The sequence below is a fragment of the Mesocricetus auratus genome, unplaced genomic scaffold (genome assembly GCF_017639785.1).
Source record: "Mesocricetus auratus isolate SY011 unplaced genomic scaffold, BCM_Maur_2.0 Super-Scaffold_100004, whole genome shotgun sequence".
Classification (NCBI taxonomy): domain Eukaryota; kingdom Metazoa; phylum Chordata; class Mammalia; order Rodentia; family Cricetidae; genus Mesocricetus; species Mesocricetus auratus.
The window spans coordinates 49386392-49402899 of NW_024429189.1; the positions used below are offsets into that span (position 1 = coordinate 49386392).

Genomic DNA, 16508 nt, shown 5'->3' on the forward strand with positions numbered 1-16508 from the left:
CTCAGTTGTTAAAGACCTGTCACCATGTCTGATGACAGGTGAATCCCCAACACCCACATGAGGGAAAGTCAACAGCTTTCCCCAAGTTGACCTCTGACCTCGACACTGGAGCGTGCGCTCTCTCTCTCTCTCTCTCTCTCTCTCTCTCTCTCTCTCTCTCTCTCTCTCTCAAATATTAGCACAGGTATTTTATAACATATTCTGTATCTTTATTCTACTGAACAAAAATTGTGGAATTTAATCACTGTTAATTCCTGCTTGTGCTCTGTGGGCATGCCCGATATCTCCAGAGGCAAGAAAAGGATGTCAGATCCCCTGAAACTGAAGTTAAGGACAGTTGTGAAGGGCCATGTGGGTGCTGGAAATCAAACTCTAACCCTCTGGAAGTGCAGCCAGTGCTCTTCAGTGCTCAGAAGATTTCATTTTTTATTAATTTATTTGTCTGTGTGCATGGGGGCGTGCAGAGGGACATGTGGAAGGGACATGCTCACGTCTGCCATGGGGCACTTATAGACGTCAGAGGACATTTTTCTAGAGCTAGGTCTGTCTTTCCACCTCATGCCTCTTAATCACTCTCCTGCCACCACGCCTGACAGAAGTGCTTTTACTCACTGAGCCATCCCACTGCTCCTAAAATTTTCCTAGTAGGTTCTTCAGAAACCTGACTTTAGGTAGATCCAACTCAATTTCTTAAACATCTAAAAGGAATATGCAATTAATGGTAACATGCCAATAACCTTACAGAAAGAAATGTACCAGTAGAGGAATGATTTCCCTTTCTACTGTGGATTACTTGTGAAATTTGTATGAAAAGATCGTTTTCATCATGCTGTCAGTGCATCAGTGAGTATTAATAGAGATTTCTGTTTGGTTTTGTAATGTATTAAACTAGCAATTTAAATTTTTAACTCAGATTTCTTTGGTAAAATATATTTTGTATCAATTTTGCACACTAAGTTTATTTTCTTTTGTGATTTTCTTTACCTGGGTTGACTGTAGGTGTGTGTACAAGTATATTCATGTAGAGGCCAAAGGTCACCTTTGGTGTCACTCCTTAGGAGTTACCTAACCTTTTTGGAGAAGTGGGGGTCTCTCACTGGGACCTGAGGCTGGCTGATTTAGCTGATTAGATGAGGCTGGCTGATTTCCCAGCAAGCTCTAAGAATCAACCTGTCTCTATCTTGATAGAGCTGGGATTACAAATCTGGAATTTTAGGTCATTACTGGGGACCTTACTCATACTGTTATGCTTGTGTAGCAAGCTCTTCCCCAGCTAAGCTGTCTCCTCAGATCCCTTTATGGTTAGTTACTGTTAAGATTCAGTCTCTGATGCATTATAACATGTGCAAGACGAAAGAACTAACCACATGAGTAAAACTAACAGAAATAAATAGGACATTTTGCTTAAACTGGGGAAAGTATATATTAAACAGGAAATTAGAATGAAGAAAAACAGTGAAATAAAATTTTTCTTCATTTTAGATTTTTAATTTTCATTTTAGATTTTCATTTTAATTTTCAAAGACAAAAAGTGATGCTGGGAATTTAGCTTGGTGTCAGAACACTTCTAGCAAGACGGCCTTTGGGATTTGGTTTCTAGCACTGTCTTGGTTATGAAATCACAAAGACAAATAATAATTTTGTACACTGAAAAACTATGTAAACTGCAATACAAGAAATACAATTAGGAATCGTGATTAGCCTAAGTTGTTTCATTAATAGTACTCAAACTAAGTTTGTTTAATTAATAGCTTAATTAATAGTAATCACATGCCTAAGATTTCTTGCTCACTGTTTCCAATATCATGTTACTAGTGAATATAGTAAGTTCTTAAGATTGTAAGAACTGACAGTTACTAAGAATAATTATACAATAATTATATATACTATATATATATATATATTATAATATACTACAATTAATTAACAATACTATAGGCTTTGATAAAATGTATACTTAATTAGACAATGATAAAATTATTCCCTGTTTGAGCATAGTACTGTAGTATTTTATTAATAATATCAAACTTCATAAAACCTTAAACAGTTAATATGTAAATAGATTTCTGTATCTGACAGTTTCAAATAATCTCTTAAAAGAATCTTGGAACTATTTCCTTATAAAACTAATCTTTTAGGTAATCACAATGTTGAGAGGGCTTCCCTGTGGTAATATGTGGTGATATTTTGTTTATGATCTAAAGCTTGCCTGAATATCAGAGTGCAAAGCCAGCCACACTAGTTAGCCATAGAGGCCAGGCAGTGGTGGTGCACACCTTTAATCCCAGCACTCAAGAGACAGAGGCAGCTCTCCATTAGTTCAAGGCCATCCTGAGCTACAAGACGTTGATCCAGTCTAAAAGAGAAACAGAGCTCACACAAAGGTGATCTCAGCACTTGGGATCCCATGTCTTTAATCCCAGCACTAGAGAGGAATGTATAGTGGGAGGAGACAGGAGCTCAGTGCAGTCTGAGGAGCAGTGCAGTCTGGAGATGCAAGGATCAACTTTCAGTCTGAGCACTGGTAGAGGTGAGAACTCTAGTGTCTGGCCGCTTTGCTTATCTGATCTTCAGCTTTAACCCCAATATCTGACTCCGGGTTTTTATTATTAATACCAATTAGAATTCATGCTACACGTCCCTTCCCCACTGCATTTAATCACCATCTATATTCTGAATGTCTTCTCTAGCATTAGAGAAACAGGTATATTAAGTCCAGCATCAAGACATTCATATCTTGATTAGGGAGATGTGTAGCTAGTTAGTCTAATGCAGTGTGTAAGTAGGATTGTAGGAGACTTGAGACTTTAAACATTTTAGACTGGGAAAGATAGGAAGACGGATAGGAACATTTGTGCCAGGTTTTGAAATATGAGTAGGAGCTGACAACTATTTTAATTCCACACCTTCTTCTGGCCTCTGTGGGCATCAGACACACAAATGGTACAGAAATACATGGAGGCAAAACACTCATACATATGAAACTTAAAATCTAAAAAACAAAAATAACTAAAAAGATTATGTGATTTATATTGCCTTAAGAATACAGACAACATGAACCTTATAAACAATGATGAACAGATCTGACTTCTTTGGCAAGATATTTGAACAAATGGTTCAATCCTTAGCCAGCTGGGTATAACAGGAAGCTGATACAGACAGGCAATTGCAAAGATTCAAATTCTATCAAAAGGACCAGCAAGATGGTTCAGAGGGTAAAGGCACTTGCAGCTAAGCCTGATTACTGTGTCTGATCCCAGAAACCTTTGAGGTAGAAGGAGAGAACAGACTCTCACAAGTTATCCACTAACCTCCAAGCACCTGCTTGCTTCCCCACTCTCTCTTCCTGTCACAAAATGAACAGCAGATGCATTTAACACAGTCTATTTCAGTGAGCACTAAACAAAGGCTATGTGCTAGGTTATGCCCTAAGTATTAGTCTTCAAAATTAATTACTCTTCTCAGAAGAAATTCATAAGCCAAGTAGGCAAAATATTTCAAGAAACTAACTATATGTAAGTGCTGAAATATACAAATTTCAACAACTCAAAATGCTTGACAATTAGATATAATGACTGCATTCACTTATTTCCCATTGTAGTGGTCAACACAACAAGAGCCTGAGGTTTCTCAAAACAGGAAGTGAAAAACACTTTGGAAAAAAAGACCACAGACTGTTAATTATAAGTTTAAATGCTTAGAATTCCATTTACGATTATCCGTGAGAATGAAGTCTGTTTATATTTATTCTATGCTTGTTCCATAGAAATGTTTAGAGACTTGACTGCATTAAAGAAAGTATTTTGCTCAAACACCCAAATCACTTCCGATGTTCCTCTCACTTCCTCTTCTAGAAACCATCATTAACCATTTCCTTTAACCACAATACCGCAGGTCTAGTGACTTTCAGTAACATTTAACTTGCTGGTGTTTTTTTTTTTTAAGAAAACAAAGTCCATATAAAACTTAGATTTCTAAATTTCTTAAGCAGTAAAATCCAAAAGTCGTTCATCACCAATGCAACTTATACTACCTACAATCAAATTTTTCCGAACCCCAAAAAGTTGCAATCAAGGGTGAATGTAGAGGACTTTATCATGTCACAAACTGAATGGGTACAGCCTAGCTCCAAAGTGTGCTGGGCTTATAGACAACCATTCATTGAAACCAAGTGAGTAAGCAGAACACAGCTATCCTTTCCCAGCATTTAGTATTACCAACTTAAAGCAGTGTGCTTCGGAATTTGTGTCTAAATCAAACTGGAGGAGTAAAACAAGTTTATATTCGAATGCTTTGACTTCAATTTTTAAAAGAATCTTCAGCAATACTCACAAATAACCTATGTATTCCACTGCTATGGTCAAAGGGCAATATTTAACGTTATATTCTTTTTAACGCGATTATGAAAAATTTGACACACATATATACAAACCCACAAGAATGTAGACGTATAAACTGTACTAAAAGCAAACTTCTTCTCTATTAAATTCACTGAGGCTTATCAAAGCCGAATTAAACGGATTGGGGGTTGTTTTCCTCTAAGGTAAATCAATAACATTTCCCCCCTATTTTTATCTCTGCATTTCTTAACTTCAGTACGGCCTCCCACTCCCTACTCTGAAGGCACACAGATTTCCAATAGGTCCACTGGCTAGTTACTCAAATCCTCGAATATGTTTCGAAGGGAACTGCAATGGGAACAGATTTCGTTTTTATTTTGTACAGGCGTTGTACTTTAAGGAATGGTGCCTTGGTGCTCCTCAGACAGGGTTGGGAAAACTAAAATGAGGAGGAGTAGAGAGGAAAGGTTGTTATTCCTGTTCTAGTGACTCACAGCCTACAAGTATTTCAGACGAAAACCGGTTCCACCCTCACTTCCCCCTCCTGTCCATCTTCAAAATGAAATTATCCTAAACGTCAACATGCTGGGGTGGGGGGCTTTATTCGGGGACCGAAATATCAAGTGACCGAGTGGAGAGCGGAGCGAGGGTCGGTCGCCACATTCCCACACTCACCCGCCAAGAAACCCGGGCCCGATCGCCGCAGCCCCGGGGAAGGCCTCGCGCTCTCCCTTCCCGCAAACCAACGCGCCGCGGCGGCCATGCGCGGCTCGGCTGGTTCCCGCCGCCGGGAGCCGGGAAATGGCTCCTGCCTGGCCGGCCCGAGGCTCACTCGAGGCCGCGGCGCATCCCGGAGGCCCCGAGCCAGCAGGCCAGGGCTCGCGCCCGCGGCGGCCTTTTCCCCCCGCCGCACCCCGCCCGGCCTCGCCGGCCCGTGCGCACCTTCTTGATGTTGTAGAGGCGCGTGAGCATGCCGACGCCCCGGTCGTTGAGGATGGTGAGCTTCTCCGCCAGCTTCTGCTGACTGGGCTGCAGCACGGAGCGCGACATGGTGCGGCCGCCGCCGCCGCCGCCGCCGCCGGGCGCGCAACTCCGCGGCTCGCCGCCTCCCTCAGGCCCTCCCGCCCGCCCGCGACCTCCGCCTCAGCGCGGCGCGCCCATACCGCGCGCCCACCCGCGCCGTGACACAGCAGCCGCGGCGCCCGCTTCCGCCCGCCGCCCTTCCGCCTCCACCCGCGGCGCTCTCCACCCCAGTCCTCCCCCACCCGGGCCGCCTTTCCCGGCTCCTCCGCTAGGTGTGGTGGTGGCGGCGGCGGCGGCGGCGGCGGCTGAGAACGAGGCGGCTTCCCGAAGCCGGGACCGGCGCTCGGTCACCTGATCGGCCGCGCCGGCGCCCCCGCGAGGCCTCCGGGAGAACTGCGGCCCGAGCCCTGGGCGCCCCGCCCGGCCTCGGCTCCCGGGACCCCAGGCCGTCGTCCTCGACTTCCCCCCGAAGTTGCCTCGGCTCCCCACCCACCCCCAGGACCCGCAGCGGCGTGGGGGCGGGGACGCTGCGTTCCGGGACACTTTCGTCCCGAGACCCGGCTGGCGGCGACTCGGAGCGCGTTTTCCTCCCACGCCCCGCCAGACGCTCCCGGGAGAACGCGGCAGACGTGTGTGCTCCGCTCGACCGGCAGCGCCTCGACGGCCGCGGTCCCCGCTCCCGCCTCCAGCCGGCTTCAGGGGAAGGAGGTCGGAAGTGAGGGCAGCTCCGAGTTCCTGAGATTATCAGAAGAGAGAATTATCAAGGAGCAGCACCCATCCGGAGAAGACACGAATAGGTTCTGGCGTGTGGTAGGCAAAAACAAAAAACACACACCAAAAAACAAATGTTTGTGCGGTGAAGGAGGGTTCGCTCCCAGCCTCCTCCTTAAATCCCAGTCCTTTCTGGAAGCAATTCTACTTTTCCAACCTCCACCTCCCAAGGACTGTTTGTCATCATCCCACTCCGCGTCCACTCCTGATCCCACAGGGTTTCAAACATGAACAAAATGTGTCTCCACGGGAATGACTAGAGTGAAAACTTCCACCGCCGGGGACGCGGGTCACTTGGGCATTTGGGGCTTTAACTAGTATAAATCAACCACAAAATGCCTCACCACCTTAAATAAAAGGCATTCTGAAGTTAATAAGATACAGGATTCATTAAAGCAACTTTCTAATGAAGTGTAACAAATATCTTCTAAGATCTTTTACAGTCTCACCAAAAAAGTCAAAAGTTTATCGGTCAGTGTGCAGTATACGTAGAGTTGCGTACCTTGGACATATATATTCTCTCCCTCCCCCTCATTTCTCTCTCTCCTCCATCTCAGAGAGACCATCTGTTGAGCTATTTACTCTGTTCTTAACTAATTGGGAAATTTAATTTACTAGGTACTTGCAAAGCTGGTAGCTAACATTTAAATTTGCCAGAGGCCCGGGGTGCAAACCCGAGACAATTAAGAGGAAACTGGGAAGGGAACGCTGCTGTGAGAATTTGGGGGCAGCCAGACAAGAAAATGTGAAACTACTGGATGTAAAAAGCAGTGTGTGTCTTTGGGGAAACCAGGAATCAATTCTGTCTAGATGGATAGCTGTTTTTTTTAAAGATGCATTTATTTTTATTTTGTGTGTATAATTGTTTTAGCCTACACGTATGTTAGTGTACGGTGTGCAAGCCTGGAGGCCCATAATAGTGTTAGATCTCCTGACACTGTAGTTATGGGCAGTTGCGTTAGGTCCAAAGCAGCTTCCAAATGGCAGTGCCACCAAAAAATGTCCTACATAACAGTGTGAGCTCAGCTCAGGCAGAACTGACCGTCCAGACAGAGCAAGAAAATGACACATAAATTTGAGCAGAATTTTTTTTAACAGAATTCTTATTCAAGAAAAACTATCATGTTTCCAGATGATCTTTTGTTTCTTTGTGGTTTAGGGTAGAAGGAGTTGTTTTATTTTGTTTTGTTTTATAATAACATCTCTCTATGTAACTTAGGCTGATCTTGAACTTTTGGTGGTTATCTTAGTTACTTTTCTAATGTTGTGATAAAATACTATCACCAAGACAACTTATGAAAGAGCTAATTTAATTGGGGACGTATGTTCAGAGGGTTAGAATGCATGACCATCGTGGGGGCATGGCAGTAGGCAGGCAGGCTTCCTGCTGGAGTAGTTACTCAGAACTGCCAAGTGTGAAACAGAGAGAGCCACCTAGGAATGCCAAGAGCTTCTGAAACCGCAAAGCCCATCCATTCTCAGTGACACACCTCCTAACAAGACAACACCTCCTAATCCTTCCCAAATAATTCTACAACTGGAGATCATTTTCATTCAAACCCACAGTCTCTCTCTGCCTTGCCTCCCATGAGCTGAGATTATAGGTATGTGTACCATGCCTGGCTTTCATATGAACTTGAGTACTTACAGCTGTTTATACCTTAGAGTATCCAATAAAAGAAGTCTGCAGATACTCATTGTCTTAGTCAGGGTTACTGTTGTAGTCACTGTCCTATTGCTATGAGGAGACACCATGACAAAGGCAATGTTTATGAAAGAAAGCATTTAATTATGGCTTTGCTTACAATTTCAGAGGTTCAGTCCATTATCAACATGGAAGGGAGCATGGTAGCAGGGAGCATGGTCCAGCATGGCAGGCTGGCGGTGGAGAAGTAATTGAAACCTCAAAGCCTACTGCCAGTGACACACTTCTTCCAGTAAGGCCACTCCGTCAAATCCTTTTAATCCTTTCAAATAAAGCCAATGTTTGGTGACTAAGCATTCAAATACATGATGAGCCTATGGGGCTTATTCTTATTCAAACCACCACAATTACTACTGCTATGCTGAAAGACACACCATGACCAAAGCAACTTGAGGAGGAAGGGGTGCATTTGACTTACACTTCTAAGTCACAGTCCATCTTCAAAGGAAATCAGGACTTGAAACTAAAAGGGGGCAGGAACCTGGAGGCAGTAGTTGGCACAGAGGCCATGGAAGAGTGCTGCTTACTGGCTTGTTCCTAATGGTTTGCTCAGCCTGTTTTCTTTTTCTTCTTTATTTCTTTTCCCCACTTTGGTTTTTTGTTTGTTTTTGGCTGGGGGGTGGGTGTGGAGGCGGTTCAAGACAGGGTTTGGTTGTGTAGCCCGAACTGTTTGGAATGCTCTCTATAGACCAAGTTGGCCTCAAACTCACATAGATCCACCTGCTACTACTTCCTGAGTGCTAGGATTAAAGGTGTTCTACCACTTCCCTTCCTGGCTTCAGCCTGCGTTTCTGTAGAACCCAGGACCACCAGCCCAGGAGTGACCCCACCCACAAAGGGCTATTACATCCTACATCAATCACTGATTAAGAAAATGCCCTCCAGGCTTGCCCACAGCCTGATCTTATGATTGTATTTTGTCAACTGAGGCACCTTCTTCTCCAATGACCCTACTGAAATAAAACTAGCCAGCACACTAATTTTATTTGATTATTTACAACTAATTTTTAGACTAACTAACCTGACACTGTAATAAGCCAAATCCATCTGAGTAAAAGACATTAGGTCCGCCAACCCCCCTCGCGCACGCGCGCGCGCGCGCACACACACACACACACAGACACACACACACACACACACACTCACAAAATTGTTTACAGGACTGATGGTTCAATGGATAAGGGAGCTTATCACCAAGTCTGATGACCAAGATGGTAGGAAGAGAAAAATCATTTCCACAAGTTGTCCTACACACACACACACACACACACACACACACACACACACACACACAAAAAGCTATTTTCATTCAATCAAGGGAATTGGAGAGATATCCCAAATAACAAAGGTTTTAGCCATTGTCCATGTTTGCCTCACAGAACTTAAAGGTAAGATTTTTATAGTTGAAGACACCACACACTTCAGATATGGGACTTCAAAGAGCTGAGCTGGAACTGATCTGAAAGTCTCCTACCTGAGGACTGGCCCTCCTAATATGGGAAGGTATACAAGCTGTCAAGAGAGAAAAACAATCCTACACAAATATAAAGCCTACCAACCACAACAAAGACTACTATGACAAGATATCCCCAAGAGCACAATAGTGTCACTTACATATTGGGGGTGACCAACAACTATCTATTTGGACTTAAGGTTAATATGACACAAGTCATGCCTGGTACCAGAAACCTAGCTAAATAACTGGTTGGAGAGATCATAGACCCAAGAGAAGAACCTACTACTGCAATTTTTCCAAACCAATATAATTTCTAACTGCATTCTAAATATTACTACTTATACCCATAGATAAATTTGACTTTCACTTCCCATCAAAAAAGCTTCTTTCTGCAGTAGATGGAAGCTATGATAGTCATTCATAACTGGCCAAATGCAGAGAATAAGTGGCTGTGGGGTACAGAAGCCCAATTGACACATCTGCAATACAACCTCTACATAGAAAGTTCAGGAGGAGAGGGTAGAAAGATTGGAAGAACCAGTGGGACCAGAACATCAGCTGTGAAATAGTATCTTTTGTATATGACTGGGAAGCTGCACCCATGAAATCTCAAGAATATGGTCAGCTGAGCAAGACTACACAGTGATAACAACAATTGACATGCCATTGTGGGTTGGAGAAATCTCATAAGGCCCTACCCCTAAATGAGGAACTACAGTCAATTACTTAATGGCTGCTGGGAGAGGGAGAATCAGTCCTTTCCAAGTATAAGCTCCCTGATCTCGAATCCAATTCCATGTGTTCAACCCTGAACACATGTACATACAGGCAACAGCTCAATAAGCTCTCTCTCTCTCTCTCTCTCTCTCTCTCTCTCTCTCTCTCTCTCTCTCTCTCTCTCTCGTGTGTGTGTGTGTATGTTTGTGTACAGTAATTGAAGAAGAGGTCATAAATTTGAGGCCTCTTGAGTGATGGGTTTACTGCAGCAAAACTTGACTTTAATAATAATTTCTTTAACATTATAATCTATGTATTATAAAATAAAGAGTAGAAATGAATGTTTATTAGATACACTATGTGTCAGGTTTTAACAAATATGCTACCTATCTCAGGAAGAAACATTTAAGATGTTACATAATCTTATTCTCTCTCTATCTTTCTCTGCGTCTGTGTCTCTGTCTCTCTCCTTCCTTCTATACCTCCATCCCTTCTGTTTGTTTTTTTCTTAAAATGCTGGAGAATAAATCACAGGTCCTAGTTGAATGCTAAGCAAGCACTTGCACTCTGATATAATAAGGAAACTGAAATGTAGATAACTATTTTTTAACTCAGAAGAGCCACCCCACAGACAGTAGCAGATCTGGTAATGGATCCCTTGTCTATCTAACTCTAAACTTCATGCACGAAGTTTACTGTAATAGTACTAAAAATCAGTTGGGTAAGATTATATCTTCTGTTTCATCTGGTCAACGGGTGTCTACATTTTCCTCTACAATCCCTTAACCCTGCCCAGTCTCCATGAATGTTTCCTTCACTTGCCACCCTTCAGTTCACACCTAATGTCTGACCTGTTTTCCCTAACAGATACAACAGAGACGTAAGCTACAGAGAATTGCTTATGTAATGATCTTTACTAATTCTGAAGGGTTTTTTTGATTATGCATTTTATTGCATCCAGCAATCCCACAATCTATGGGGCTTTTTGGTGTTTGGGGAGATTTTTGGTTTTGGTTTTATTTGTTCATACAGTATATTTTGATCCTGTTTTCCATCTCCCAACTTTTCCTAGATCCTCCCCTCTTCCTTACAACTCAACTTCATGTGACCCCCCTCTCTCCCTCTCCCTCTCTCCCTCTTTTCCTTCCTCAAACCAAAAATCAGTTTCTCCAATGGAGTGTCACTGAGTATGCCAACTATACTCTAGTTCAAGGAGTAGTTGGCCAACAAAAAGCCCTCCCATGTTTTGCTTCTGTGGACTTTTTGTTTCATTTTGTTTTGCTTTGATTTGATTTTTTGTCTTACTGGGGTTTTGCTTGTTTGTTTTGATTTTCATTTTTTGTGAAGATTCTTATTTTGTATTTTAAAAATCAGCTGACTCAGCATGTTGTGGACTATTTGTATACTGTGTGATGTGGTAATATTTTATGATCCAACAAATAAAGCTTGCCTGAAGATCAGAGTGCAGAGCTAGCCACACTAGTTAGCCATAGAGGTCAGTCAGTGGTGGTATACACCTTTAATTGCAGCACTTGGGAGGCAGAGGCAGACTGATCAATGTGAGTTCAAGGCTACACAAAATTGATCCAGTCTAAAAGAGAAACAGAGCTCACACAAAGGTGATCCCAGCACTTGGGATCACACACCTTTAATCTCAGCACTAGGGAGGTGGAGACAGGAGTGATATGGCTGGGCAGAGAGAAGAATATAAGATAGGAGGAGACAGGAGCTCAGGTCAGTCTGAGGATCCATAGAGACACACATATAGTCTGAGGATTTGTAGAGACAGAAGAAGTCTGAGGATTCAGTTGAGGATTTGTAGAGACAGAATTTCCCCTTTAGAATCAGCATTGGTAGAGATAAGAACTCCAGTGGCTGTCTGCTCTGCTTCTCTGATCTTCAGCTTTCACTCCCAGATAGCAGACTCAGAGTTTTTATTATTAAGACCAATTAAAATCCATGCTGCAGTGTGAAGATGTGTTGCTGTGATTGCTATAATAACAAGCTGAACAGCCAATAACTAGATAGGAGGATTAGTGTCGCGTCTGCTGCGCGGCCTGTGTCCGAGAACGTGCGGAGGGTGTCGGGGATTGACAACACAGAGGCTTGTTCAAGGATGTAAAAAAAACTTTAAACAGGCTCCAAAAAGGTTCAAGAAAACTTCCTAAGAAAGGCTCCCACCAGAGAAGCTTCTGCTCTCTCCTCTCCCCTGGCTGGTTCTGCTCTCTGACACCAAAAACTGATCTGGGCGTGGCAGAAGAGGCGGTTAGTCTTTGGACAAGGTCGAGGTCAGGGTGGTTTCTATGGGCAGGCCTTTTCCAGGAACTTATTGCCCCCGGGCATTGTATTGTTTTTAGTAAACATGTTTTTAGTAAACATTGTCTTACAGCTGCCTACTCCCAGGCAGAAGGGGAAGTGGGTCTCTGCTCAAGGTCTGGTGTTCCCACAGATTAGGTAGGATTTCTGGGAAGAGAAAGGAAGAGGAGGAGGAATTGAAGCACACAGGAGATGCCAGGAAAAATGGAGGAGGAAGAGGAGGTAGCAGATGGAAGAGCTGTAACAGCATGTGAAAGAGTGCAGATTAATATAAATCAGCTAAGTTATAAGAACTAGTTAGGACCAAGCCTAAGCTATAGGCTGAGCTTCCATGATTAATAAAAGTCTGCATTTCATTATTTGGGAGCTGACTGGCAGGACAGAAAAAGACTCATTACATATGGTGCCCAATGTGGGGTACATATGTCCACATAGGACCTGAGAAAGCTTGGGAAAAAAAGATGCAAACAGAGAGCCAACTACAGCTTTCTAGTCTCTTTATCTCTCAATCGGGCCTTGAAGAACAAAGACATGGATCCTGGCTGTTGCCTGTGGGCCTGAGCCTGCCAGTGCCATGTGTGGAGCTACATGGTGGGCTTAAGGCTTGGCTCCTGTGGTCAAGAAGGCTGCAGGTGTACAGTAAAGCAGTCCAGACAGAGAAAACCTTTAAACCAGTAAAAAATAGGTATAGACAGTCTTAGAAAAATAGTGTAAAAATTATAAAGTCTTTAAGGAAAGAATAAACTAATAAAAAACAAGTCACTTAAAGATGGGAAATATATAGGATATCTGGATCCTGTATGGTGTTTTCTTGACTTTGAATTTTTTAAATGCTGATGAGTGAACTGCAAATGCTGACAGACATTGGATTATGGAAGGGACTGTTGAATTAAACCACCCTACATACCTTTGAGATGTCTTGGCTTCAGAATGGAAGTTGGCAAATGTGTTGCATTATGGGAAAGGCTATGCCTTTGTTTTCACAGGAAACAAAAAACTATGGATTCCTTCAAAGTTAATAGAGATCAGATTTGACCAGGGGAGACCTCCTGAGGATTTTGGCTACAGATATGAGGAAGGAAGACAGGAAAGACTACAGTACAGGTGATGTGTATGCTGATCTCTCTACATGAGAACTGCTCTGAGACTGGATAAGACATGACAAATCTTGTTGGTTACAGAGTCCTCATGACTTATGTCATCCTTTCATATGGCATGGATGGAGGTTTAGTTATACAGCCTGAGCAGGCTTATAAAGTTAACAAACGTCTTTTACTTGCTCAAGCATAGAACAAAAAAAAAATATTTTTAGCTGACTTGTGCACATTGAACATTCCATACTTGTGTTAATACAGATATATGTTAGCTTTAAAAATGTGTGTTTTCTGCCTCTGCTTCCATCAGTCACTGGATGAAGGTTCTGTTTCCCAGACTCTCTGGCAGTGGGATTGTAGGCTGGCATTCCCCTGATCCATGTCTAAAATCCATACATGAGTGTGTACATACCATGTTTGTCATTTTGAAAATGTATAGCCCAGGCTGTCCTCGAACTCATGATCCTCCTGCCTCTGCCACAACAACTGCACCCCTGGAATCCAGTGACAAAGAGGGAGGACTGGTGAGCAAAGGGGTCAAGACTGGGCTGGTTTAACCCACAGAAACAGTTGACCTGAACAAGGGGGAGCTCTTGGACCTCAGACTGATGGCTAGGAGGCCAGCAGGGAACTGATCCAGACCCCCTGAATGTGGGTGTCAGTGAGGAGGCCTAGGCAATCTATGTTGCCTTGGGTAGTAAATCAGTATTTATCCCTGGCATACAAATGGACTTTGGGTGCCAATCCCACATTAAAGGATGCTCTCTCTGTCTGGACTCTTGGGAGAGGGCCTTACCCTCCCTGGGGAACGGAGTGGGGATTGGGTGGGGTCCTGGGAGGGCCTGGTGGGGGGGCAGGAGAGGAGAAGAGGGAGAGGGAGCTGAGACTGACATGGGAAGCAAGTTTGTTTCTAATTTAAATAATAAAAATATCACAGCATGTTGGTGTAACAGGCCTCTGACTAGCAACAGAAATAAACAGCCCATCCCACCCCCAAAAAAGTATGTTTTCAGGAAAAAAAGGACCAAATACCAATGAAGACAAGTAGCCCAGGTGATCCAGCCTCTCGGAATGCCTGTTACAGTGCCCTAAAAGTTTTACATCCAAAACAACTTTAAAGCTACTAGCCGAGGGTAGCACAAATAATAAAAACCCAGAGACAGATATTGGGGTTCAAACTAAAGGTCAGACAAGCAAAGCAGCCAAGCCACTAACGAGTTCTTACCTCTACCAAGGCTAAGACTCAAGGGGAGTGGGTCCTCAGAGTGACTGCAGACTAGCTCTCCACCAAAAGTCAACTGCACTGAATGACTACACTGAGCTGCTGCCTTATATTCTCCTAGTTCTGGGATCAAAGGTGTGAGCTCTGTTTCTCTTTTAGACTGATTCACTCTCATGTAGCTCAGGTTGGCCTTGAACTCACAAAGATCCATCTGCCTGTCTCCAGAGTTCTGGGATTAAAGATGTGGCCACCACTGCCTGTCCTCTATGGCTAACTAGTGGCTTAGGTCTACATTCTGACATTCAGGCAAGCTTTATTTGTCAGAATACAAACAATACATCACTATATCTCCCCTTTTTTGTCTAAAATTAAAAAAAGGTTATAACTAATATAAGAAAAACTATATACAGTAAGTACAACTATATACTATATACAATATATACAGGCAATAAATACATCAACAATGTCTAGTCCCTTTGCATTTGACAAATTCAGAGAAAATACTCCATTATCCTGTCTTGGTGAGTCCAAAAGATTGTACCTAATTCACTTTCTATTCTAATTTGCATTATCAAATTATCTTTTAATGTTTCTCAACCTTATATTGACTCCGAGTGTTTATTATAAAGACTAATTAGGATTGCGCTTCAGCTGATAATGGTCCAGCATCATGCCCTACTCTAGCCAGGACTGCAGATAAGCCATGTACTTTCCCACTACACAGACTAGACAACAAATGTTATAGCTGGTTTTCCCAGAATTTGACCAGTGTCTCAATTTTCTCAGGATCCCCTAAAGATGCTGTTGCATCCAGATAACAGGAAGTAGTCTAGAGAACATGACCATATTCCCAAGAAGTAGGGTGCGTGGTTTTTGGTCATTTGGTGGGTTATGGATATTTGTCATTGTATAGTAGGGGTTGGTTGCAAATTGATACTGGTCATGCTAAGGGTGGAAACTAAGCAAGGGAGGTTGAATTCAAGGATCTCTTTCTAAAAAGGGGGATATAGAAATTATAGGATAAAATAAAGGTAGATTATTGAATCTGCTTTCAACTTAAAAAACAACTACCAGTCTCAAATAGTTTACATTGGTATGGATTTTTGGATAACATAAATTTAAGGTTATTTTTGTTATACTGTATATATGTTTCTACTCTTGTTTAAGGTGTTGTACTGATGCAGCTCATTTAAAAATGTAATGTAAAATTCTAGCCTTTGAAAGCTATTAAGGATAATAAAATAAAGACAGAGTCATCTATAACAAGCAAACTTGTAGTCATGTTAGGCATGTTTTCAAGGTCAAACATATTTTAGAGAGTTAGTTGGTCTTCAAATACATTTAAGATGTTTTCATAGCATGAGGCTTTTTATGATAGCGAGACAAATCTGCTCCTAGGAGCAACAAGTAAGATGGACATCTAAAAACCTCCACATGGAGTTTGCTTTCTATGTGGCAAAGTTAGCCACTGGGCAAAGAAACTGCCCTTGCCTCCACTGCTGGCAGTATGCTGTCCAAATGAGACAAGCAGGACACAAATTAAGGCAACTACTGAACTTTTACAAGACAAAGTAGGACAGTCCTGCAAAATCCCTGTTTCACAGAAAAGTCTGTCAGATATTCTAGGCCTGTAGACCAAAAGCTGATGCCCCAACATCGCAGAGGAACCTGACTGAACAGGCAGTCAATTATTTCTGCCATTTCTATAGCTTGCTCTGCACTTGCTGTTTACTCACATGATACTATATTTTTCTCAGGCCTTTTATGGGGTTGAAGGCTGGGTAATTAAAGTTACAGTTTTCCTTGTTACCAAATTCAGAAAAGAACCTTACATAAGAGATTTAAAGTACATAAGGTTGAGAGA

The 16508-nt window shown here is 42.7% G+C and overlaps 1 protein-coding gene across 4 annotated transcripts in view; it reads right to left on the reverse strand.

Moving 5' to 3' along the window:
• The window catches only part of Nckap1 (NCK associated protein 1), a 70000-nt gene extending 64556 nt beyond the window's left edge, over positions 1–5444 (reverse strand). For all 4 annotated transcript variants that reach the window (XM_040745697.1, XM_005065112.4, XM_040745696.1 and 1 more), the window contains exon 1: positions 5283–5444. In XM_040745697.1, the coding sequence (XP_040601631.1) occupies positions 5283–5390 (108 nt within the window). In that variant the 5' untranslated portion in view covers positions 5391–5444. The remainder of the gene's footprint in view (positions 1–5282) is intronic.
• Positions 5445–16508: the final 11064 nt, after the last annotated feature.